Genomic DNA, 22,880 nt, shown 5'->3' on the forward strand with positions numbered 1-22,880 from the left:
TCTGCATATTATTATGTAAACCTGAGAGTTAAATTGGATTATTTGGACTTGTAAATTCTGGATGCTCATAACGTTGAGAAGAAAATACATGCAAAACGTAACTATGTCTGCCCACAGAACATTTTGGATGCCAACTATTTTCAGAAGTCAATGAAAAGCGGAGGAGTCCTGCAGCTCGGAGGCAGATGTGTGCAGAGGTTTGGGTCATGGGAAGGTGTACCGCCGATGCCCCTCCTAACACACTGTGATGCTGCAGCCAGCAGCAGTCTGTGCAGTCCGGCGTCTCGGATCAGCCGACGGCTTCTTCTGTGGTCCTCCAGCGAGAAGTGACTTTTAACGTGTAGCTCCGCATTTCCTGTCCGCTTCATTTGTTTTGGGTCGGAAAACGGGGAAGACCGCTGCGCTCCTGCTCCTCCGTGTAAATCGGTGCCAGCGCTGCGAGACGATGAGACTTGAAACTCTCCTGAAACTTTTTCCTTGCGTTGTGTTTTTACTTCCTAATGCAATGCAGGCTCACACAGGTAAGCTCGCTCCTTTAAGTTATTCAGAAACTGCCTGGTTAGATGCGTCAAACATTAAATTATCCTCTGGTGAAGGTGACTGCCGTTTCCATCAGTAAGCAAACTCAAAATTTACAAACCAAACATGGGATTAAAAATCGGATTTTATCACCGTGTGCCTTTGTCAAGGAGCTCCATGATTTCTCAGGTAGTTTTTGTCCCTCTGCCAAAAAGAAGCTGAGCCCGTCTCATCCATCATGTAGCTGTCATCCAAGGCCACATGGCTCCTAGTGTCATGGTCAGAGTGAAATAAACTGTGCTGCGATGAAAAGCAAAGGAAGCACTTCACTTTCTTTTCATCCACACACACACACACACACACACACACACACACACACACACACACACACACACACACTCACTGGCCTTTGTGCCCATGCAGGCAGGTATGAGTATGAGTATGAAGGATGACTGATGTCTGGGCAGCTCTGACAGCTCCTGTCGTCTCCTTCATCAGATCTGCTGCTGCAGACTCAGTCAGGATATCACCTTTCACTTGACCCCTCGGGTCAGGGACAGAAAACACCATAAGCTTCAAACCTCCCTCTGTTGTCTTGACCCTGTCTTTTTGGTTCTTGTAGCCACCGTCCGATGGCCACAGAGAAATATTGCAGCCCGTAGTCCTTCGTATGCCTTGACATCTTTTCATCACCCTTGGTCAAATGTTTTTATTCTATTGGCTCTTTGAATGATCCCAGAGTACTGAAACTGTGTGTTTAAGACTCCTCCTTTAACCTTTGACCTTTAACCGACTGACCTTTCTGTTATCTGGACCAGTTTTGGGACTTCCTTCCACTCAGCAAAGTTTTAACGAGAATGTCTTTAATTTAGATGTTATTTTTGTGAAATATCCTCAGGATTTGCTTTTATTTGGTCCGAATGAATAGTCGTCCTAATGCCTGAAATTCACATTTGACCTCAAACTGACAAGCACAAGATTCTTTGAGGTTTTTCTAATTGGAAGGAAACAAGAACGATGTTTCCAGCAGTGATACCACAAGCTGATGAATACCAAGCGCTTCCTCTCGTTATGATACAGCTCATGTGAGACCGTATCTTAAAATGGACCATATGGACATCAGCAGTCACTGCTGGGAAAATCCATTAGTAATAATGCTGTTAGGTTTGGCTCCAGCTCCGGTCTTCATTATTAGGGAGGTTGTTTTCCTTGTCCTGGTGTTTTGAGGTAAGAGTCTGCTCATCCTTTCATCGTTTATTTAATTCGTTTTACTCAGCATATGGATTCATTTACTTAATAAAGACAAGAGGTGATTCATCAGTTGTAGTTAAAACCTGTAAACTGCAGATCACATACCTGCCTGTGTCCTAATGGGACAATAGAACAAACTGGTGCAGGTGTGAGAAGATAAATTACCTTACCTTCAGTAAACCAAGTCCACGTGTTGGATCACTGTACCTGCCGTATCGTAGGTGTGCAACTAATCTTTTATGTTCTTTGTTGCATTATTGTTATTCAATGCATTTCTCATATGTCTTTTTCATGTCCTAAATGACAAAGTCATGCTTTTCCCATGTTCCGTGTGCCAACCTCAGCCCTGGGCAGCATTGCACCTTTTCATCAGCTTTGAAATTCAATTGGAAATGTTTATCTTGAACAAAGACCAGTTGGACGGTGAACGTCCACAATCCACTGCTCAGCCCGCTGAAATCCTTCCATATATTTGATCATTGGTATTGACAGTCCTGGTGAACATCCAGCGATTATGCTGCCTCTCTGGCTGTACTTGCAGCGCTCCCTCCCGAATGTGCACCGGGCGGCCACTCCATCCTCCAGAATCCCTACCGCAGCACCACCTTCAGCTCCAGCTGGCTGCAGCAGTCGGCCCTGCAGGACTTCATCTGCGACCATTCCCTCACTCCGGGCTGGTACCAGTTTCAGATTTTTGACAAGCCAGCCAGCATGCCCACTCAGTGTGTGGAGGTAAATGACCTTTTCTGTAAAACGTACTGCAAAGACACAGATTAGAGGAACGACATTTGGAGATAGCTGTGTTTTGCTACACATTGCCAGTCTCATCAACCCGCGGTGCTCAGCTAATTGTTTTTTGTGTTGAACAGAAATTGGGAATCAGTAGCTGTCAGGGTCGTAAAATTCTCATGACCGCTGAAATGAGAGAGTTTTCATTTTATCTCATCAGCCACTTTTGTGTTGTCTTCTCAGTAGCATGTGGTGAGGTCCAGAGGTAATATATAGGTGTCAATATGTTTCTTTTAATAACAAATATCAACACATCAGTTGGTGAAATCTCTCGAGGCCCCATCTGTAACTTCATGTGGAGAAACTCTGACGTGGCCTCTCTGTTGTCGCTTGAGCGCGATTGTCTGTGTGTTAGTCATCGGTGTGAGTGTGTGTGTACACATTTATGAAGGAGAGCGCAAGGAGAGCTGGAATGTGTCTCATTTCCTGCGGGCGTCCTGCTGCGAGGAGCCTGCAGGATCCATCTGAAGTGTCAGCCTCTCTCTGCCTTCCCAGGGCATCGCTGCTCTCCCTGGGTGATGGATATCCACAGGAGTGGGTGGAGGAAGGAAGAGAGGATCGCTGTGAACATGTGTTACATAACAGGGCGATGTCTTTATGATGATGGCGGATAAGTGGCTAGATTTGTCAGGCCAAGGATTTTTTCAAAGGGGAATTAGCTGCAACAAACCGAGGCTTTGTCAAACGCGCGTCCAGACTTTTAGTATTTTCAGATTTATTCTATATTTGTGCAAACTGCATTTTGGTGACATCTTCGGTGTGAAGAGTTCATAGTTTCTGTGTGCTTTCTTCTGTCAGTTCATTTTTATGGTTCTTTCAAATAAATGGTTCATCAGAATCTTGCTGTTTTCAAAATCTGAATCCAAGAACTTAAAGAACTTGAAGTAAATTTCACTTCAGTTTCCAGGAGCTCTTAGTGTACTTATATTATTATTTTTTTTGTTCAGGCACAATGGCAGTATGTGTCTTTCTGAACATCCAGGTGAACCACTGTGGGACCCAGGCCCCGGTGTGGCTGTCTCTGGGTGGGGGCGAGTCCCTGCCTGGCCCTCTGGAGGTCAGGCAGCTGACAGCCTGCGCTGCCTGGCAGTTCTTCTCGAGTGGCAGCAAAGACTGCTGCTTGTTTCGCATCCCAGTCTCCGTCCGTCACTGTGGAGACTTCTACGTTTACCTGCTCCAGCCCACACAGGGATGCATGGGATACTGTGCACAAGGTACAGTCTGCAGAGGGTCCTGCTCTGATCATGTTTGTTTTATAATGCACCTAATATATTATACAAACACAGAAAAATAAGTCATATAATCTAGTATCTCAGTTAACGATTTACTGTTCACTGTTGTTATTGCTCTTTTGTCCTATCTATCTAACAGAGATGTCGGACACTTTACCCACAACGTCGCTGACCTGTGGTGCTGACGAGGTGATCGTCAACGGAACATGTAAAAGTGAGGATCCTGCTGCTGAGTTTATGGCCTACGCTTGTCTCCTCGTGTTAGGTCAAACAGCAAAAACAATCGGGAGGTCAGGGAGCTGCCATGCGGTCAGGAATGCACCGGCCGGCCCCTCACCGCTCCCCTTAATGAGCTGAGCATGTGTCCCGGCGTCCACTGGGCCTCATCTCCATGACGACGGCCCTCAGCCACGATGTGAATTGTGCCAAGGCAGGTTTTAGGAAACTGGCAGAGGTGGAAAGAAGGAGGAGGGAGGTTTGATTAGAGGTAGATGAAGGATCGCTGAACGTAGAATCCAGCATGTTGTGATTCCTGAGCTCAGTGCTCTGAATGTTTTCATATATATGAGTTCATGTTCCTCAGCTTGAGTTACTTTCCTCTGCATAGTCATTGGCTGCATTTGTCAGTTAGAGAGAGGGACCTTTTCTGTTACTAAATCTACCTGTATTGCAAATTAGCACCTGTCTCCAGCCAAATGTAAATGATGCATTTATGTTTGTAGGTCATCTCATTCCAAAACCTTGGGTTTCAACATGCTTCCATAACAGTTTCTTCCATAACAGTGCATAAATGTCATCACTCTTAGACGTCACTAATCTGCCTGTTCTCTCTGCTTCTCCTCCGTCAGCCAAGCAGCCGCCCACTCCGTCTGTACCAGTGATTGTCTCAGAGGTGACAGGTAACACCATCTACCTGAAGTGCAGCTTTGACAGCAGCTCCAACAGCTCCCTGGGTTACGTGGTGGCGTGGTCTCGTCTCTCACCTGAGGGCAGGAAGGAGGAGCTCAAACAGGAGACCACCATCCAGACCTCCGCCTTCATCGAGCTGGACGGCTTCAACCTCCGTCTCGGGGACAAGGTCTGAAACAGGGCTGCTCTGGTTCAACAAGATCTTTGTTGAACCTAAGTTGGTTTTCAAGATGAGTTCAAGATCTAGTTTAGAGTTTGGTCGAGACAAACTAAAGAGGGATGAGCCCAAAACAAGAGCAAAAACAAATTATGCTGTGTTGTTCTTCTTTGCCAAAACGGGCTGTGCAAGGTTTACAATGCAGATATAATGATAAAGAAAAGACAACGAATGATACCCACATTAGTACAATATAGTAAAAAAAAGAAGAAATCTCTCCCTTCCTCTCTCAGATTTATTGCTCCAGCTCCAGTTTCTTCTTGGACTCACCTGACGTCCGTGGTGCTTCAGTGGAAAGTCAGGAGTTCTTTGCTGGGATTAGGGTAAATCACAGTAATCTGAAGTTTTGCAGCTCTGTGTATTTGTATTTGTATTTGTGTGTGAAACAGTTCACAGGTCTTCTTTTACATGTTATGTGCAGCTAAGACCGGAGGTGGGCAGTGTACCTGAGGACGGGAGACTGTATGAGTTGGTGGTTGAGAGCACTGTTCCTGTCCCATGTCTGGACGAGTCCCCCTCCTCTACAGAACAGTGCATTCTGTCCCTGCAGCTCAGCACAAGCAGCCAAGGTGAGGACTTTCAGTAAGTTAAGGACATAAACACTGGTTGTTGGTCCTTTGAGAGTCTTTTATACAATCAGCACAAGTAAATGAAAGGAGGGGAAGTCATTTTATTTCACTGTATCTGCACAAACCCAAATATTTGTTGCAGACGGGAGTTTGTTGGGTGCAGATCTGTCCCTGTCCTCCTGTGTGGTGGATCTGTCCCGGAGTCCCTGCAGCAGGGACGGGGTTTGCAGCCGAGCTCAGATCCAATTCAGCCCCATCACTGACTTTGTCAAAGACGGAAACAGGACAACCCGGGTCTCTGTCAAACCCATCGTCACACAGAATTTTCTCTGGAACAGATACTCACCAGAACCTGTTGAGGTAAACAGATCAAACAAAGGTTTGTGGTTGTACATGTACCTGTGCCTGTTGTTCCTGTGCTGCGGTTGTACCTGTATGTAATCCTGTGTATTTTAACTGATCTCTCATTTTCAGATCACAGTACAGGATGTTCCTTCAGCCTACTGCTACTCCTTCACTGATCCGCACATTATCACATTTGATGGCAGGTACTTCAGTCTTTTATTCACTTAATCAGGAAACATACTTTACATATTATACACTGTTATATGTTTAATTAGTTAATTACATATGGAAATATTGAATGATGGCTTTTCTATAATAGAAAAGCAAATATCTAATGACAGGAAACAGGAGGCAAAAAATTATCTCTAAATAATTTTCTTTGTTTACTTACAGGCAGTATGAGAGCTACCAAATAGGCACCTTCGTTCTGTATAGGAGCACCATCTTGCCGTTCGAGGTCCACGTCCGTCAGTGGGAGTGCGGCAGTGTGGTGCACGCCGCCTCGTGCGTGTGCGGCTTTGTGGCGAGGGACGGCGGCGATGTTATCGCTTTTGACATGTGCAATGGGGAAGTGGGTGAAACCAAGCCTCATCTGTCTGTGAAGAACAGAGACCTGAGCAGGAGCGGCATCCGGATCACGGAGTCCTACCAGGGACGCAAAGTCACAGTGAGTGAGGACGAGTGCAGCTGATGAGTATATCACAAAGGCCAGGTTGCCTCTCTTTGCCTTCTCTGCTGAAATCTGTACACAACGATTGCCAAGACTGCAGCGGTGTCAAAATTAAGTCATCTAAAATTTAGCTCGCTGCTTGTTCCTGAAGATAAGACTTTCCTGTGTCTTCATACGATTGTCTCTAGGTGACCTTCTCATCGGGGGCGTTTGTCCGTGCAGACGTGTCTGACTGGGGAATGAGTCTGACGCTGAGAGCCCCCAGTTCAGACCGGAGTCACACTGAGGGTCTGTGCGGGACCTACGACGGACAGCCAGACAACGACTTCCACTCAGCAGGGGGCGCCACACTGGAGGATGTGCACGCTTTTATCTCTGAGTGGAGGTCAGTGTTTTTTAAAACGTCCAAGCAGGAGATAACAAGTGATGCCTTAGATATTCTTGATGTGGTTCTTGCATCTTCACTGACATCTTTTTTTTTCCTCTGTCAGACTCCCTCCAGGCACCAGCCTGTTTGACACCATGCCATCCCATCTGAGCACACTGAGCCCCCGCAAGTACTGTACCTGTCAGGCAGAGCCCCGCCTCGCCTCTCCCAGAGCTCGATCACAGCCGGTCACCTCCCCTGACTCCACCTGTTCTCATTATGGCAACGTGCGTCTCCTCAGTGTCATCCCCACTTTGGACGTCACGGCTGAGTACATCAGCTCAGTGGAGCTACTCAAAAGAAAAGAAAGGCAGCCGCTCTCTCCGGGTCGCTCCACCCAAAACACCCAGAATCGAGGTACCGACGCTCAGCCACATGAAAAAGGCTTCAGCTTCAGAGCCTCCACGGATGAGACTTTAACCTCAGCCCATCACCAGCGTCTCAGGGCCAGGGGCAGGCGGCAGACCCACCGCTACGTTTCTAACTCCCAGCACCAAAGCCTCAGTCAGTCTGACTTAGAAGGCTTTACCTACTTCTTCCCTGAGGACCATGAACCAGCAGTTCACACAGACTCCTCCCCAACGTGGCCCACACCTTCTGGCCTCACCGAGCAGCAGGCCTTGACTCAGTGCCAGCAGACTGTGGCGCACTCGAGCATTGCAACAGGTTGCGGGCGCCTACTGCAACAGTCCCTGGTCAGCCGTGTGGTGGCGATGTGTGTTACTGACCTACAGCTGAAGGATGAGCAGTCATGGCTGAATGCAACGTTACCGCTGCTGGAGAACGAGTGTGAGAGGAGGCTGGTGGAGGACAGCAGGAGGGAAGAAGAGCACCAGGACGTTCTGGCCGTCCTCAAGTGTCCAAGTCTGTGCAATGGGAACGGCCAGTGCTCAGAGTGGGGCTGCGTGTGCTTCCCAGGATTTGGGTCCTATGACTGCAGCATGCTGTCTGGTAACATACCAAACACAGACAAACACAACGCTGTTTTAAAGTTGTCATTGTCATTGGTTTCATTGGTCTAACAGCCCCTGTTCATCTGACACTTTTTGTTGTCGATGTTGTGAAGACCATATCCCAGAGATCACGGAGCTGGAGAAGCAGGGTCTGTGTGACGTCCGACAGGGAGACTGCTCCACCGTCCAGGTCTACGGTCAAGGCTTCAAGGACTCCTACGAGCTCAAGTGTGAGTTTGTTAAAGAAAAGGTACTTTGTTTTTCTGCTTCTTTTTCTGGTTTCTGTTTCGTTTTCCCCTCGTCTGTTGTTCATGTGTTTTTGTTTTTGTTGAATATTCTGATCTTGTGGAGCTGCAGTAGCTCAGAAACTAACGGTAACTCAACTGGAGCAGAAGCAGGTTTGGTTATAAACAGATTATTGGTTCAGTTAATCAATTAACGTCATGATCTTTAAATATTTAGTTTGTTTATTTGAATTAATGTCCATTAGGCCACTTGACAACAGTAGCATTTTTCTGTTCTCATCTCTGATTCTATGTCTATCTCCCTCCCTCTCCTGCGTCTCTTGTCAAGTTTTTGGACGGGGACTGGGTTCTGGACGAGCCTCGGTTTGTCCCGGCCACCTTTCTGGATGTGACCGCTCTGGAGTGCCAGCTCCCCCTGGAGGACAGCCGGACTCCTGCAGAACTGGACCTGGAATCAGTGACAAACAGACCACTGGCCCGCTGGCAAATCAAAGTTAGTAAAATGATCAGTTCATTAACTCATTCTCTCTGGCTTTTATTCCTCTCTTCTTACTGTTCTTACTCCCACTTTCTCAAAACTAAGGTTAAACATGAAGCTCTATTCTTATTTTGCGAGATCTATAATGTCAGAATGGTCCCACAGTAAATATGCACTGAAGCAACTGGAAGGTTTTTTTTTTTTTGGCTTTAGATGTGGAAAGGGTCCACAGCATGCAGCCAGTTTTCTCCTGTTTCAGTTTGGTTTAGGAGGAAAATGGACTCAGCGTTTTGAAACAGTGCAAATTGGTTGATTTACCCGACAGTCAAGTGCATAAAACAAAGTAGTGTGTGGGAATACTTTTCCCTGTGGAGAGATTTGGTAAACATAAGAACATTTATCACTGAGGAGGATCTTTCCTGGACCACAGCACCCTCACTTCATGCTGCCTCTTCTGTAAATGGCGTCTTTTAAATATTAGAATAGGCGAAAATAATGACCCAGCGTAAACGACTGTTGTCCATCTTGTTCAGTTTATTTGTTTAATGCCTTTTCCAGTGATCCACAGTCATCAACTCTCCTCTGATGGCAGGTATCCAATGATGGCTACAGCTACAGCAACGCCAAGATACTGACTCTGTACGACGGAGCCTGCCAGATCTGCAGCCTCAACACTGAAGTCCTCTGCACCCTGAGGGTAAGACGTCGTTCTTGACAGAGATTTTGATTTAATATGTGGATCAAAAAGTGTGAATATCTCCAAAGATAAAGCCTGATTTCCTTCATCCTTTAACTGCACTTTAACCACACTCTCGCCCTCAACTCTCAACTGGTTTTAGGGATCATTTGCTTCCAGTGCTCGGTGAATTTGATGCTTAAAACATAGGGATGTAAAGTAGAATTAACAGAATTTAACAAAGCTCTGTTATATATGATAATGTGTGTTTTTTTTTTTTTAACAAATGTCATTTGTAATTCCAGCCATGTTTTCTGCAGGAGAGCGAACATTCACCATGCAACCGTAAATCGTAACACTACAGTCACTGATCTGCTTGTAATTTAGAGTTTCTGAATGTGTGTAAACACAGGAAGCAATTAGGTTTGTTTTCCTCAAACCAAATGTGTTGAGCGTTTCAACAAAGCTGTCCTTGTTCTCTTGGTGCGACGTTCTGTCCACGCTTTACATAAACCTGTGACACTCACTGGGGTATCTTTTGATAAGTGGCCACCAAACAGCGTGTTTCATGTGATGAAAGACAGTTTGTTTCAGAGAGAAATAAACACTGAACTAATTAATTTTTTTTTGTAACGTATTGTTTTTGCTTCCCAGGAGAAAACCTGCAACATTGACGGTCAGTGTTACAGTGAGGGAGAGACCAATCCCAGCAGCCCTTGCCTCACATGCCGGCCGGACTCGTCCAAACACACATGGTCCATAGCTGAGAGTATGTACACAGAAATGTCAGCGTCTCTACTCTGTTTGTTTTTGCAGATCATTCATATTCTCATAAAGAGCACACAGAAAGTCTAAACTATGCCGTACACTGTGTAAGGCGGAAAAAGTTTTTAAATGTGTCACCTGCTCAGTAGAGCTGAGGTCAGATAGCCATCGCTGAGTTTTGTGGTTGGTGGTCGCTCAGGGCTGTAATTGTCAGCAGCTCTGTGCAGATTGGAGCCATTGAAGTTGCTCCGGTCCCCCGGCGCTGACATGAGGAGAGCTTACCTCATTGTTACACTTTCTGACCAACTTTACTTCTTCAACTTAAAGTAGGTCAAACGGTGCATCTGCTCCGCTCGGGAGAGAAACGACAAAGTATGTGGCATTAACGTGAGAGGAGTTACAGCTTGATGAATCAGTAACCAGGGTGTCATGGCGGCCTTCTGTGATTCCCTCTTTTTCATCCAGTCTGTCACTCACCACACATAAGTTTACATTCGGTCACTTGCTCTTTCCCTCCTTTGTATTTCCCGTCAGAGAACACGCCCCCGGTGCTGGAGTCCCTGCCACCTCGTCTCTGGTCCTTCCAGGGGGAAAACTTCATCTACCAGCTACAAGCTCAGGACCCCGAGGGCTCGGCGGTTCTCTTCACCCTGGTATCAGCTCCTGAAGGTGCATCTCTTTCTCCAGCCGGCCTCCTGATGTGGAAGGCCACAGCTGGAACCACAGACACACACACTTTCCACTTCACTGTGACGGACGACTGTAACGCTGAGACCAAAGCCTCTGTACAGGTAATTCTGGTTTGAATAATTGGACTTTTTAAGGAACCTTTTAAGATCCTGAAACACATTTCGTCTAGCTAAAAATGCTTTGGATGCACAGGATGGGTTTGTTTTGCACCAGTTTGTTTCCACACATTTTCTGTCTTGTGCAGCTACAGACACTGAGTAGCTCCAGCAACCAGCAGTGGTTGTTAAGCACTTGTTCAGCAGTACCTCAGCTATGTATTTTGTGGAAGGCTTAAGTGTCAGTTATTTTTGGCTGGTCAGTAAAATTCCTGGAGGATCCACAAGCAGCAAAGTTTTGGTCAAGAGACAACCATGGCCTTTGGCTCTCAGTTGACTGTCTTTGCTGCTTCCTCCCACTAGAGGGAGCTAAAAATTTTTTTAGTTTGTTGTTGATGGACACTATTGTCCCACAATGCAATGCACACAGGAAGTGGAGAGCTGCAAAACATTCAAACAAATTGTTGTTGGTGGTGAAATGGCTGCAGGGACATCTCAGAAAACAAAAAATGGAGAGTTCCTTTCTCTCTATGAAGTTTTTTCTTAGCTGTGGCAACTTCAAGCCGCAGTTTGATTGACAGCTTATATCATTTCCTGTTTGTTCGAAGTGGTAAAGTACACAGACTTCTTATATACTACTAACTGCAAAAGCTATGCATCGATATACAATGAAAATGACAATACAGCACTTTGAATGTCATCTACCAAACCAGTGAAAATAATGTGTGTTTTTCTGCTTGTCCCAGGTGTCTGTGAAGTCCTGTGCATGTCTGAATGGAGCTTCCTGTATAACCAACGTCCACCTCCCTGTCGGCAGCGGGGAATACCTGTGTGTGTGTCTCGATGGTTTTAGAGGGGAAAGGTGTGAGGTGGACATTGATGACTGTAAACCCAACCCCTGCAGACTGGGACGCTGTATTGATGGCCCCAACTCCTTCACCTGTATCTGCCCACCTGGAATGACAGGTAGGGATCAACCTGCAGAGCTTTTTCCTTCAAACAGCTGTGGTACAGAGAGTAAAGGGCTTAGGACTGTTTGGATTTTTGTGGAATAGTCCCACATTAAGCCACTTGGTGTTTGCTGTGTTTTCAGGCCGTACGTGCAGAGAAGACGTGGATGAGTGCGTCTCTCAGCCTTGTTTTCCTGGAGTGAGCTGTAACAACACGCTGGGCTCCTTCATCTGTGGAGTCTGCCCACAGGGATTCAGCGGTGATGGAAAAAACTGCACTCGTGAGTCCGCTTCCGCAAATTTTATTTAAAAAGATCATTAGTTTTGTTTGCTAAGGGATAAGGTGGTGATATTCTTAATTTTGTTATTATTAGAAATTCCATAAAAAGACCATAACCAGCAATGCATTTGTCCGTGGCAACACTTTTCCAACTTCCTTAGCCTGTATCCTGCTCTCAGCTTTAAATCCATTGGTTCCTAATTAAGATGTGAATCCTTAAAATCAAAGATATAGTTTCATTTAAAAAAGGCAAATAATTTCCTTAAATAGCTGGACACAGTAGTTTTTGGCAAACATTACTTAAAGACAGGTAAATACTGTATGTGTTGTCCAGTTAGAGGATACTCTCGTCCTTTTTGTCTCCAAGGTAATGCAGACTCTTCAGCCAAAGCACTGACCACACCAGCAAGAGTACCGCAGGTTTCATCGAGGCCCAAACCCTTAAGCCCATCGCCGTGCACCAGGAGGCCGTGTCACCCTGGGGTTCAGTGTTTCGAGAGCATCCATGTCTCCGCAGGCTTCGTCTGTGGACCCTGCCCCCCTGGTCTCCATGGAAACGGACGAACATGCACAACAACAGGTGAGAGTGAAGCGGTTCTTTTAATTTGACGACGGTTAAAGGATAGCAGGGACCACGTTGTGTCCAGCAGTGGACTCTACAACAAAGATTCCAAAGATTGGACACTTGTTGTTCTGACATGTGACATGTTTTACTTACAGTGTTTGAATGAATGAATTATGAAACTATGAATTACATTACATGACACATGATAATACCACATATAAATGAAGACTTTATTTATATTTCAAAGAAAAAAAATGCTGCTGCACCACATCTGGCAGATGTTTCTAAAAGCAAAGAAAACAAAGTAAAAAGGTTCACACAGACACTCAAAGTAAAATCTACATATATATAATGATCAGGCTTTTTCTACTTACTTGTGTTTCCAAACAAATACAATCTAAATAAAACCAAGGTATGCAATTTCCCCACTGAGGGACTAATAAAGGATTTCTTATTCTTACTACGTCATTGCAGCTGTAACTTTCTTCTGTGTGGTAATAGAGTTGAACGTTTTAATGCTGACAAACCTCGGCTGTATTTGTGTTATTTTTTTAAGTCATATCCTCTAACTTCCAGTGTTTTACAGGTCAGGAAACAGTCGCCAGCGGAGCAGATGGTCATATTCACATTACCAAATCAAATTCCAGCAAGGAAACGACTCCCATCTCCTCCTCTTCGTCGTCTCCCACCTCACCCAGACGAACCTTGGACAGGAGGACGAGACCAGAAGCCACCATCTCCACTCTCAGAAGGGGTTCGTCCACAGACAGAAAGCCCACAGCGACCCCACAGAATCAAACTGCAACCAGAGTGTTCGCTCCCACTGTCCTCAGAGGTCAGCCCAGTGGGGTGGAGCTGACCCCCGACCTCACCACCGGGGTCAAATGGGGATCACCGTCTCACCACGTGACCTGTGCAGACTCTCCCTGCTTCCCCGGTGTTCCCTGTGAGCCCACCGTCACTGGGTCCTTTAAGTGTGGACGCTGCCCGTACGGTTACACCGGGGATGGAGTCACATGTAAAGGTAGTGATTCTTATAATAGCTTCTTGCAGGAAAGTAAATGTTCAGGAGTGATGTTCAAATTAGATCAACTTACCTATAAAACAAAGAAGAAGTGCCAGGTAAACCTTACTTAAACTTCCAATAAACGTGTGATTTGTTTCAGCTGTGTGCAGGTATCAGTGTGGCAGGAACATGGAGTGCTCTCTGCCCAACACCTGCACCTGCAAAGAAGGTTACACCGGATACAACTGTCACATAGGTGAGAAGGAGAGAGATCTCACAGTGCGATTTGTTTAACGAAACCTAGATCATTAAATTATATCACGCTTCAGTGAACCTCTGCAACCCATACACCCTTTCAAGACCGCAAACCTCGGAGCGCTCTGCACACCGTCGTGACACATTCCTATTAAACAACATCTTGAGATTCATCGTCATTTACCTCAGCGACTCATACTGTTCATCAGAACCGCCGCTTTTCTTCTCCCTCAGCCGTGTGTCGACCCGACTGCAGGAACCAGGGGAAATGTGTGAAACCTAACGTGTGCGAATGTCCTGCGGGCTACAGCGGGCCCACCTGTGAGGAAGGTAACGTGAACTCATGTTCACACCTGTCTAACACGCTGACACACACACACACACATTGCTGACACAATACTGATGAGTGTCTCTGTGTTGTTTGCAACACCGCATCGGTTTGTAGCGAGCTGCGAGCCGCCTTGTCAGCATGGCGGCACCTGTCTGGCCAGAAACCTGTGCACCTGCCCCTACGGCTACGTTGGACCCAGATGTGAAATCAGTGAGACGTTATTAAATTATTGTGACCTGGTGAAACATTTTGTGTTTGTGTTTGCAATTTGTTTTAGAGTGGCTGTAGCAACTGTAGTTTGAAAGTGCTGATTTTAAAGGAATAGTTTGACCTTTAGATCACCTGTAAATCAGCAGCCTGGGTGATGCTGTGATGCACTTTCATTCAGGAGTGTGTATAACAATCGTCTGTCTGTCTCAGTGGTGTGTAACAGACACTGTGAAAACGGAGGCGAGTGCGTTTCGCCTGATGTCTGTCAATGCAAACCCGGCTGGTACGGACCAACATGTAACTCAGGTACACAGTGTCTCCATCTTTTCTTTACATATCATACAAATCTAATATGTTTTTATACGGTTGGATCCACATGTAGCTTGTTGTTCCTTCTACAGCTCTCTGTAACCCCGTGTGTCTGAACGGAGGAACATGCATTAAGCCCAATGTCTGCGCCTGTCCCAGCGGCTTCTACGGCTCTCAGTGTCAAATTGGTAAGACAATGTCACAATTACCACATGAGAGGAACTGTACAGAAAAGTACAGAATTATCACTTTAAATACAAAGATATCAACATAGTTACCCTTTATTTTCACTTATAATGTGGTGATTATTTGCTGATCCCCTGCAGACAGATCCCTCTATACAAAGAGGTCAGAGGTAAAGGCCAGATTCAAAGACCTAGACCCAGCTGAGGGGCTTTCTTCCTTTTTAATGCACCAGCTTCGAGCACCAGGACAGGATGTCTGAGAGGAGAGATGTGATGTTTTTTCCTTGTGGCCACTGTAGTATAGCTTTTGTGTTCCCTCCATTTCAACTTGACTTTTGAAGAAAGACATAATTATGCATTGAGGTTGGAGGTTATGTCGATATTTCTTTAAAAACAGGGTCGATGTGGACTGCATGTGATTTAAATTTCTATTTTCCGTGTGTACAATGCCTCTTGAAATCCCCACAGCTGAACATTGTTGTGTGTTTCAGCCGTATGCAGTCCTCCTTGTAAGAACGGAGGTCAGTGTATGAGGAACAACGTGTGCTCCTGCCCTGAAGGCTACACAGGGAAAAGGTGTCAAAAGAGTAAGTGAGTCTGCTGCCTGCACAGATGAATGGAGGCTCATTTGAAGTGATCTTTGCCACTGGCAGCTCACAATTCAAAATATGGTGGACAAAAAAATAATGTGTTCCAGGTGTGTGTGAACCGATGTGCATGAACAAAGGCAAGTGTGTGGGACCCAACACGTGCTCCTGTGCATCAGGATGGAGAGGGAGGCGGTGTAACATACGTGAGTGACTCCATGTTTTGTTTCATACACACCAATTACATCGCAGGTAATTCAGAGATCACACGGTGGTACACACACTTTGGAGGTTTAGATCTGAGTGTTAAATCTGCGCAGACATATTTAGGCTCCGGGTAGGTTTGGGTTTTTAGCCTGGGTCCAGACCTTTAAAGCCCGTCCTACATCTTAAGATTTTTTTTAGTGATTCAACTAATTAAAAATAAATTACGTTTTTAATTCTGGCAAATTTTCTTTTATGTAGAGATGCAGTGTGGCAGGTTTTCTTCTAATATCACTGGCCAAACTGCTGAAGACTGTGTTAACGTTTTCCTCTCTGCTCTGACTGTAGCCGTCTGTCTGCAGAAGTGTAAAAATGGTGGCGAGTGTGTTGGACCAAACACCTGCCACTGTCCCATTGGCTGGGAAGGCCTTCAGTGTCAAACACGTGAGTTTATTCATGATAATACAGACACTCTGCAGTTAACTTGGGTAACGGGATGTTTTGCTTTGATTTATTTTTGAATGATTTAATCACATGAGCGTTTACTCTTGATTCCCTCCTCAGCGGTCTGTAAACAGCGTTGCTTGAACGGGGGGAGGTGTGTCCTACCTGACTACTGCCACTGTCGGAAAGGCTACAAGGGCCTCACCTGCGCAGTGAAGGTCAGCATTGGGGTGACACTTCATGTACAGTACACGGCTCTGTGTAGTTCAGTTGGAAAAGTACTAAATAGCTCTAATAATTTCAGGGTTGAAAGCTGTATTCCCTCTGAGGCTCTCCTTACCCCCGTTTCTGCCTCCCATGTATTAGCATCACAGTTGCATCCAGGCATCAATTTCTCAGGAAGATAAACACCTGGTGATGTCTGAAAAACCCAGAGGCTTGTTTAGCACAGTTGCAGCTTGGGAGAGAGGTTAAAGATGTTTTTCATCGTGCAACGAATGGAATATTTTTCATCCAGATGCTTCGAGGAGTCTTTGAGGATTCAGAACCGCGATAAGCTATGTTAAATGAGCTTCTGGGTTTTTCAAACATCGCCGGGTGTTTATCTTTCAGAGAAATGGATGCTTGGCTCTGTGACTTGAATGTAACACTAATACATGAGGCACAAACGGGGGCTACAAAAATGTACTCTAGCTACTGTAATACGCTAAGGATCAAAAGGCATCCATCACCTTCGAATGTTGAAAAAAGCAGCATGTGAAATCTAATTTTATTGAATTTATTTTACACTTTCATAGGCGTCACAAGCATGATGGGAGAGGAATGAGAAATGGGGCGAAAGAAGCTATGAAATGCACAAAGCGAGAAGAAAGCACCATAAGTTGTTGTGTGTATGAGTGTGTGTTTGTGTGCGTGTTGGTGGACATTGGCACGTGTTTGAATGTGTGGCTCAGTGCACATTCGAAACGCTAACAGAGGGACTTCATGTATTGCACTTGCCTTTCTGTCCCTGTATATCACTACCTCAAGGCTCAAAGTGACACACGTCTGTGAAATTCATCAGCAGTGCTTACGCACAGGTTTTACACAGATGTGTGAGTGTTAATGCACAGTATCATGTAAAATAAGTAAACGACTAATGAATCCGCTTCAGTGACGGTTCGTTCATAAGCTGTAGGTTATGACCAGCAAGCTTTTAGTTTTAGGCTTTTTGCAGTTTAGCCTAATTTAGATGGTACACATCAGTACCTTGTTTTAGACTGAGGACATTGATATGAATGTTGAAATTTAAAAAAAAATGTATTTGTTTTTTTCTTTATTGCTAAATTGTTTGATCAGGCCCAGTTAAGTTATGGACTGTTACACATTTACACTGATACTAAACACATGTATTGAAGTAATGACCACCTGTTAGTTTTATGTTTTCTTAAAAATGTTTTATCAGCACCAGATTACACAGTGGTACAAGTAACATGCTACAAAATAAAATCTACCTATATCTCTATGATATCTGTGTGTGTATATCTCTATGCTTTTGTTTTGTTAAATGAGCTTTGATAATGCATGCAATTCATTCTTTTATTCATTTAATGACACAAATTACAGTATAGTACATAGCATTTTTATACAGTCAAATGAGAACATTAGACATGTCCAATGTTTCTTAAAAAAAAAGAATTACATATCACATGGTAAAAATGTAAAAACTACCAATGTTCAGCTAAAAAAATGTAACTGTCCTCTTAAGTATAAAGTCCCTGATGAGCCTCCGGCTGGGTCACACTAGTGAGACTTTTTCCTCTCCTCACAGTGAGGGCCAGAATAAGGGGGGCGACAGCGGCATTTGTCGGGAGAAATACACTTCCCTCCATTCAGGCAGGGCTGAGAGCACACAGCTACAAACAACAGAGACAACAAAAACAAAGGTGTTGATCATTCGTAAAAACCTGAGAAAGTGGAAGTGACTGTGGAAGGATTTACTACTGATGCTGTAAACCCTAACACCGCAAATTCAGCAGCTGGCCACAGAAGTGAGAAGTGTTTCCATGTCTGGATTTGTTCACATCTGGAAAAATGCTGTGTTGTAAAACAAAATTTCCCTCAATAAACACCTACATACAACTTATATCATTCCTGCCAGTTTGGCAGACGGATATCTGCACCTTTTTTCTTCTCAGTACGATAGTTTATGGGGATCTAAGGAATGAGTGACCGAACTGAAAAGAGTCTGAATGAGCGAGAGAGGGAGATGAGAGACAAAAGAAATAATCCTTGTAAAGTGCATTGATGCATATGAAAGTGCGTGGTCTTTGGGGTCAGTCTGAACTCACCAGTGTGGCAGGCACCACCCAGCCATCCCTCCGGACAGCTGCAGATTCCTGGAGCCACACAGATTCCCCCATTCCTACAGCCTTGAGGACAAATTGCTGCACGGGGGAACAAAGCATAGGGAGACATTCTCAACATGCCAGGAAGCAAATCCGAGCTACAGCTTTAAGTTACGCGTATTTGATAGAGGCAGAGCTGCTTTAGAGGCTCGCTAACATAGACAACATAGAAGACATTGATTTAGCGTAAAATCCCTAAATTTTATCCATGTCTCTGGTTGGCTCACCACTTTGGTGCTACACACTTTTCGTGTGTAGCGAAAGTGAATAGCGTGAATCAATAGTAGACTCAAAAAAGTCTGTATGCTGTCTGCTTTGAGTAAACTTTCTTTCTTTTCCAGTTTAAACACACTATATGTGAGAACCTGCTTCGAATCATTATATTGTATGGATCTGGAACATGGTGGAGGCTTTGTTCATTGACCTTGTGCAGCGCATGCTGTTAGAAAATATTTGTCCTTCTGCTCTGCCTCCAAAGCAGCTGCGTCCCTTTGGAGATATTTGTAAAGGAGAAAAAGGATGTCTTAATCATCCTGAACCACTAAGATAAACTGATTTTTGTGGGGGTGGACTGAATATTATTTCCCACTGTGAAAAGCCTTAGAAATGTTTTAGTGGGCTGCTGCTGATGAGTAGCTCCAGCTGAGAGGCCGGCTCCATTTGGTGACTTTGACCTCTGGTGTTAACAGGGTAATTAGATATTAGATATTAGCTATTAACAGACCGTCTTGGCATTTTGAGCCGGTCCAACTCGAGGGGCAGATGCACTTGGCCACTCCGTTGACAGCAGTGCATTCTCCTCCGTTCCAACATCCTCCATCACACGTCACTGCCAAAAGACAAACACAGACCTCATCTATCAGCAGTGATGTTGATGAAATAGTTATACCTGTCCTCAAGTGGTTTTTTGGCAGCACTGATTTTAGAAATTGAATTTGGTCATGATTCCCCTGAAGGCCCCTGTAAAATATTTTGACCAAATATCAAATACCCACATTTTATTTCTTAATTTAGCTGTTCTATTTTCTCTAAATGTCTAAATCTCTTTTTTCACGTATGACTCTTTAAATTAGCAGAAAAAGGCAAAAATTACAGAAAGTCTAGAAAGGAAAAAACATATTTTGTGTTTTCTTCTAGTTCCTGTCCAGTTTTCTGTCTTGTGACTCCTCAGATTTATCTTTACGTTGTGGTGTTTAAATACTATTTCTAAGAATTCAATCCACATTACCAGGGACCTAAATCTTTTGAAGAAACACAAAGTCCTTTCATTTTATGTTGACTTAACTTATTTTTTAAATTATTAATCATCCTTTTAAAATGTACTATATGTCTCTGACTGTAAATCTATAATGCAAACTTCTCCACAGATAATCCATATCCAGATATCCATATTCACAGACAAAAACACTCAGGACGTGACCTTAGTGTCCTCATTAGTAGCTACAGCTCTGATTCTGATATCCTAACTCAGTGGAAAAACTTTTTTTCCTGCAAGCTCACTGAGCTACATCTGGGAAAAATCTGGCTGCTCTACTTTCTGACTGGAGCATAGAATGAACCTGATGTATGTCTGGTAAAAGAGGGGCAGCTGTGTATTGGAATGTATAGATACTTTAATATGGGACCATGCAGAAGAAAAAAAATACAGGATATATACCGTTTATATAGGACAGATTTAGAATAAATGCATGACATACAGGGTACAGGGCAGAAAATTTACTGATCCTTTCAACAACTGATGAAGCGACTGGATATGTCATTTACAATTCAGTCCAAATAAACCCGCTTACCTTTGTGACAGTATCTTCCTCCATATCCAGGAAGACATCTGCATTTTCCAGGGCGAAGACACGTTCCTCCATTCTTACATTTGGGATAACAGTTGGCTGCATTCACATAAGAGCGCACAAGATTCTGACATTACTTTTGAACTGTAGCTGACTGGTTTAGTGATGAACATAAGGAGCATAGAAGCTACTCTTACCACAACTGTACCATGCACTCAGTTATGACTAGGTTTTTATTATATTCTCAGCAAATCTGTATAAGACTTAACTTCTTCTACAGGAGGAGTAATATACACAACTTATAATACTGAAAGGTTGGTTGAATAAATTCTTACTTTCCTGGGCAGAAAGAATAAAACTATTACACAATAAATGCACTTTAAAACAAACAGAGTTTGTAACATCACCATACTGGCAGGTCTCTCCTTCATAGCCCCTGGAGCAGAAGCATGTGTTGTTTCGGATGCAGATTCCTGCGTGTTCGCACGGCGGGTCGCACTTCGCTTTGGGGTCGAAAACGAACCCGACCGCGACTCCCCGAGGCGCGTCGGAACCCGCGGAGCAAACGCAGACGAGAGCCACAGAGGAGGCGAGAAAGAGAACCACTGAGCCGCGACCCACAAAGCCCATGGCTGATCCCTGAACTAGAGAGTGGAAGGGAGGGCACAGACAGACAGGCAGTGAAGTGCGGTGCGGTGCAGTGGACGGAGACGGAGGAGAACGTCGCCCCCGCTGCTGCGCGCAGGGAAACTGCAACATAGGCAGGTTAATACCGGGGGCGTGGCGTGGTGTGAGAGGGCGGGGCGAGACGGGACGGGGCGTGGACAGTGGCTTGGCGGGAGGCAAGTTTTCAAATTGGTCACGTGCACAAACATTTGGAGGCGACTCCAGAAACAGCGCGGGGAGTTTACCTGAAAGCGGCCGTCTCCATGTTCAAAGTGCTAACGGTAACTTTAATATTTTAGCTAACTAGCTACGTTAGCTTAGCCAACAGTTTTCTCTGTCTTCACCCAGGAGAAGAGAGTTAAACTAACAAATTAAGCATGTGGCTGCCGCAAAGCCAGGCGAGGGTGTCCAGTGGGGGTTACGAAGCGGTTATATAATTTTTGGCTAACGCTAGCTTAAATGAAGAGCTCTCCTTAATCTGACAGTACTTCAAAACATGAACTAGCTAACGGCCGAGTACTCCGAGCTGCTAGTGGCAGTTTATTAGCAAAACCGGGTAAAGCTAATGCAGTCCCGTACAGCAGTCCTGCAATAAATCCTACCTACAATAAAACCTGACGGTTTTCGTGTCCAGTTTGTGTTGAAAGGGCTCTAGAGAGGTGCTAAGCTGTTGGAACTGTTTTGGATACATGTTTCCATTATTTTGTCCACCCCCGTTTATGCCAATGAGGGAAGGCTAAATAACAGAAACACAACACAGTTCAACAGCACCTAAAACTACATTCTGCGGTCAACACCAATCTAAAACAGTTTCAATAAAAACCCAACATGAACGTCGGATTTCTTAAAGGGAGTGTTGTATCCGGCTGCATTAGCTTTAGCCTGGTGTACCTAATAAACTGCTAAGGGCGTGTATGTTTGATGGTGGGTCAGTCAGTACAAACTCATGCTGTGCATCCAAACTTTGTTAAAACTCACAGTCTTATTTTGAATGCTAGTGGAGATCCCAGAGTTTCCAAAGACACCAAATATGTTAGGTTGGTCATGATCAGTTTTACCCAAACTAAGAAAACAAAGTATAACATTTTCATTTACCTTAAAGAATATGTGGGCCTGAAGATATTTTTGGTTTTATGTACACAGGGTTTGGGATTTCTGCCCCTGTCCCGGAACAACAAAGGTAAGAAACTACTCTGGATTATCCACTGTAAGCTGTTTTCTCTGGAACTGCTTAGTTCTGTAAAAAGCATTTATAGCATGTCCTGTTGGTTAGCCTGGAAAGTGTTTTTGGCAAAAGACAGATTTTGAATGTTTTAAATGTAATTTTCCAATAATGTGTGCTCCATAAGCAAAATGTCTTTCACTTCTATTGCAATGGTTGGATGACAGAAACCTCAGAGGTAACTAACTCGAAATCTGTGCAGCTTAAATGAGAACCACCTGCACAGGTAGATACCACTAGAGAGGAAACGTTCTATAATTTGGATGAACTGACCCTGAAAGATTTTGCCAACATGGCCAGCTGGCCTTTTACATCAAATGTATTGTCAAAAGGTTTTAATCATTTATTGTGTAAACATGAACAGTCATGACATTGTTCACCTCTAGTGGACATACTGTCTGTTTGCATTCTTGTGTTGGGAGACCACAGAATGTAACAGCGTATTATTTTCAGTAAGTGAGACATGTTTTAAGATGTGCGTTTGTGTAGAGCACATGTGGAAAAGACATTTCCTTTTACCTGGTGAGGGGAAGTATTGGGTCTATATGAGCTATGGGTTGAGGGGAAGCTCTCCTGTAATGACAATAACACAACCAAATCAGTAAGAGATGTGGCTGTCTTATCTTCCGGTCCTCTGTACAGTTAAACCTGTTGACCGGGAG

General features: G+C 44.5%; 2 protein-coding genes across 2 annotated transcripts; one reads left to right on the plus strand and one right to left on the minus strand.

Annotated features, from left to right (window-relative positions):
* The first annotated feature begins 445 nt into the window (after nt 1–445).
* On the plus strand, nt 446–17,663 carry vwdel (von Willebrand factor D and EGF domains-like). Its single transcript, XM_041045413.1, has 31 exons — nt 446–521; nt 2,312–2,502; nt 3,542–3,773; nt 3,931–4,005; nt 4,640–4,869; nt 5,151–5,240; nt 5,339–5,486; nt 5,629–5,846; nt 5,961–6,034; nt 6,225–6,498; nt 6,690–6,886; nt 6,993–7,879; nt 7,995–8,131; nt 8,455–8,619; nt 9,197–9,301; nt 9,935–10,049; nt 10,580–10,836; nt 11,577–11,796; nt 11,924–12,061; nt 12,428–12,640; nt 13,212–13,649; nt 13,792–13,887; nt 14,121–14,216; nt 14,332–14,427; nt 14,638–14,733; nt 14,829–14,924; nt 15,413–15,508; nt 15,619–15,714; nt 16,061–16,156; nt 16,277–16,374; nt 16,954–17,663. The coding sequence occupies exons 1-31, from the start codon at nt 446–448 to the stop codon at nt 16,966–16,968; spliced, it is 5,361 nt and encodes a 1,786-aa protein (XP_040901347.1). The 3' UTR covers nt 16,969–17,663.
* A 31-nt stretch (nt 17,664–17,694) lies between these two features.
* Nucleotides 17,695–21,050, minus strand: vwde (von Willebrand factor D and EGF domains). Its single transcript, XM_041045414.1, has 5 exons — nt 20,738–21,050; nt 20,334–20,429; nt 19,268–19,372; nt 18,487–18,582; nt 17,695–18,051 (listed from the first exon to the last, which is right to left on the minus strand). The coding sequence occupies exons 1-5, from the start codon at nt 20,958–20,960 to the stop codon at nt 17,939–17,941; spliced, it is 633 nt and encodes a 210-aa protein (XP_040901348.1). The 5' UTR covers nt 20,961–21,050; the 3' UTR covers nt 17,695–17,938.
* Nucleotides 21,051–22,880: the final 1,830 nt, after the last annotated feature.

Source organism: Toxotes jaculatrix, chromosome 8 (genome assembly GCF_017976425.1).
Source record: "Toxotes jaculatrix isolate fToxJac2 chromosome 8, fToxJac2.pri, whole genome shotgun sequence".
In the NCBI taxonomy this organism is placed as follows: Eukaryota; Metazoa; Chordata; class Actinopteri; family Toxotidae; genus Toxotes; species Toxotes jaculatrix.

Excerpts from the sequence above, each read along its gene's own strand:
- vwdel (XM_041045413.1), top strand. The coding sequence starts at position 446 with ATGAGACTTGAAACTCTCCTGAAACTTTTTCCTTGCGTTGTGTTTTTA. Across the intron at positions 6,887-6,992 it reads GCTTTTATCTCTGAGTGGAG|ACTCCCTCCAGGCACCAGCC; the intron begins GTCAGTGTTTTT and ends TTCCTCTGTCAG. Across the intron at positions 15,509-15,618 it reads AGGGAAAAGGTGTCAAAAGA|GTGTGTGTGAACCGATGTGC; the intron begins GTAAGTGAGTCT and ends AATGTGTTCCAG.
- vwde (XM_041045414.1), bottom strand. The coding sequence starts at position 20,960 with ATGGGCTTTGTGGGTCGCGGCTCAGTGGTTCTCTTTCTCGCCTCCTCT. Across the intron at positions 20,430-20,737 it reads AGGAGAGACCTGCCAGTATG|CCAACTGTTATCCCAAATGT; the intron begins GTGATGTTACAA and ends ATGTGAATGCAG. Across the intron at positions 18,052-18,486 it reads GGGTGGTGCCTGCCACACTG|CTGTGTGCTCTCAGCCCTGC; the intron begins GTGAGTTCAGAC and ends TGTTGTTTGTAG.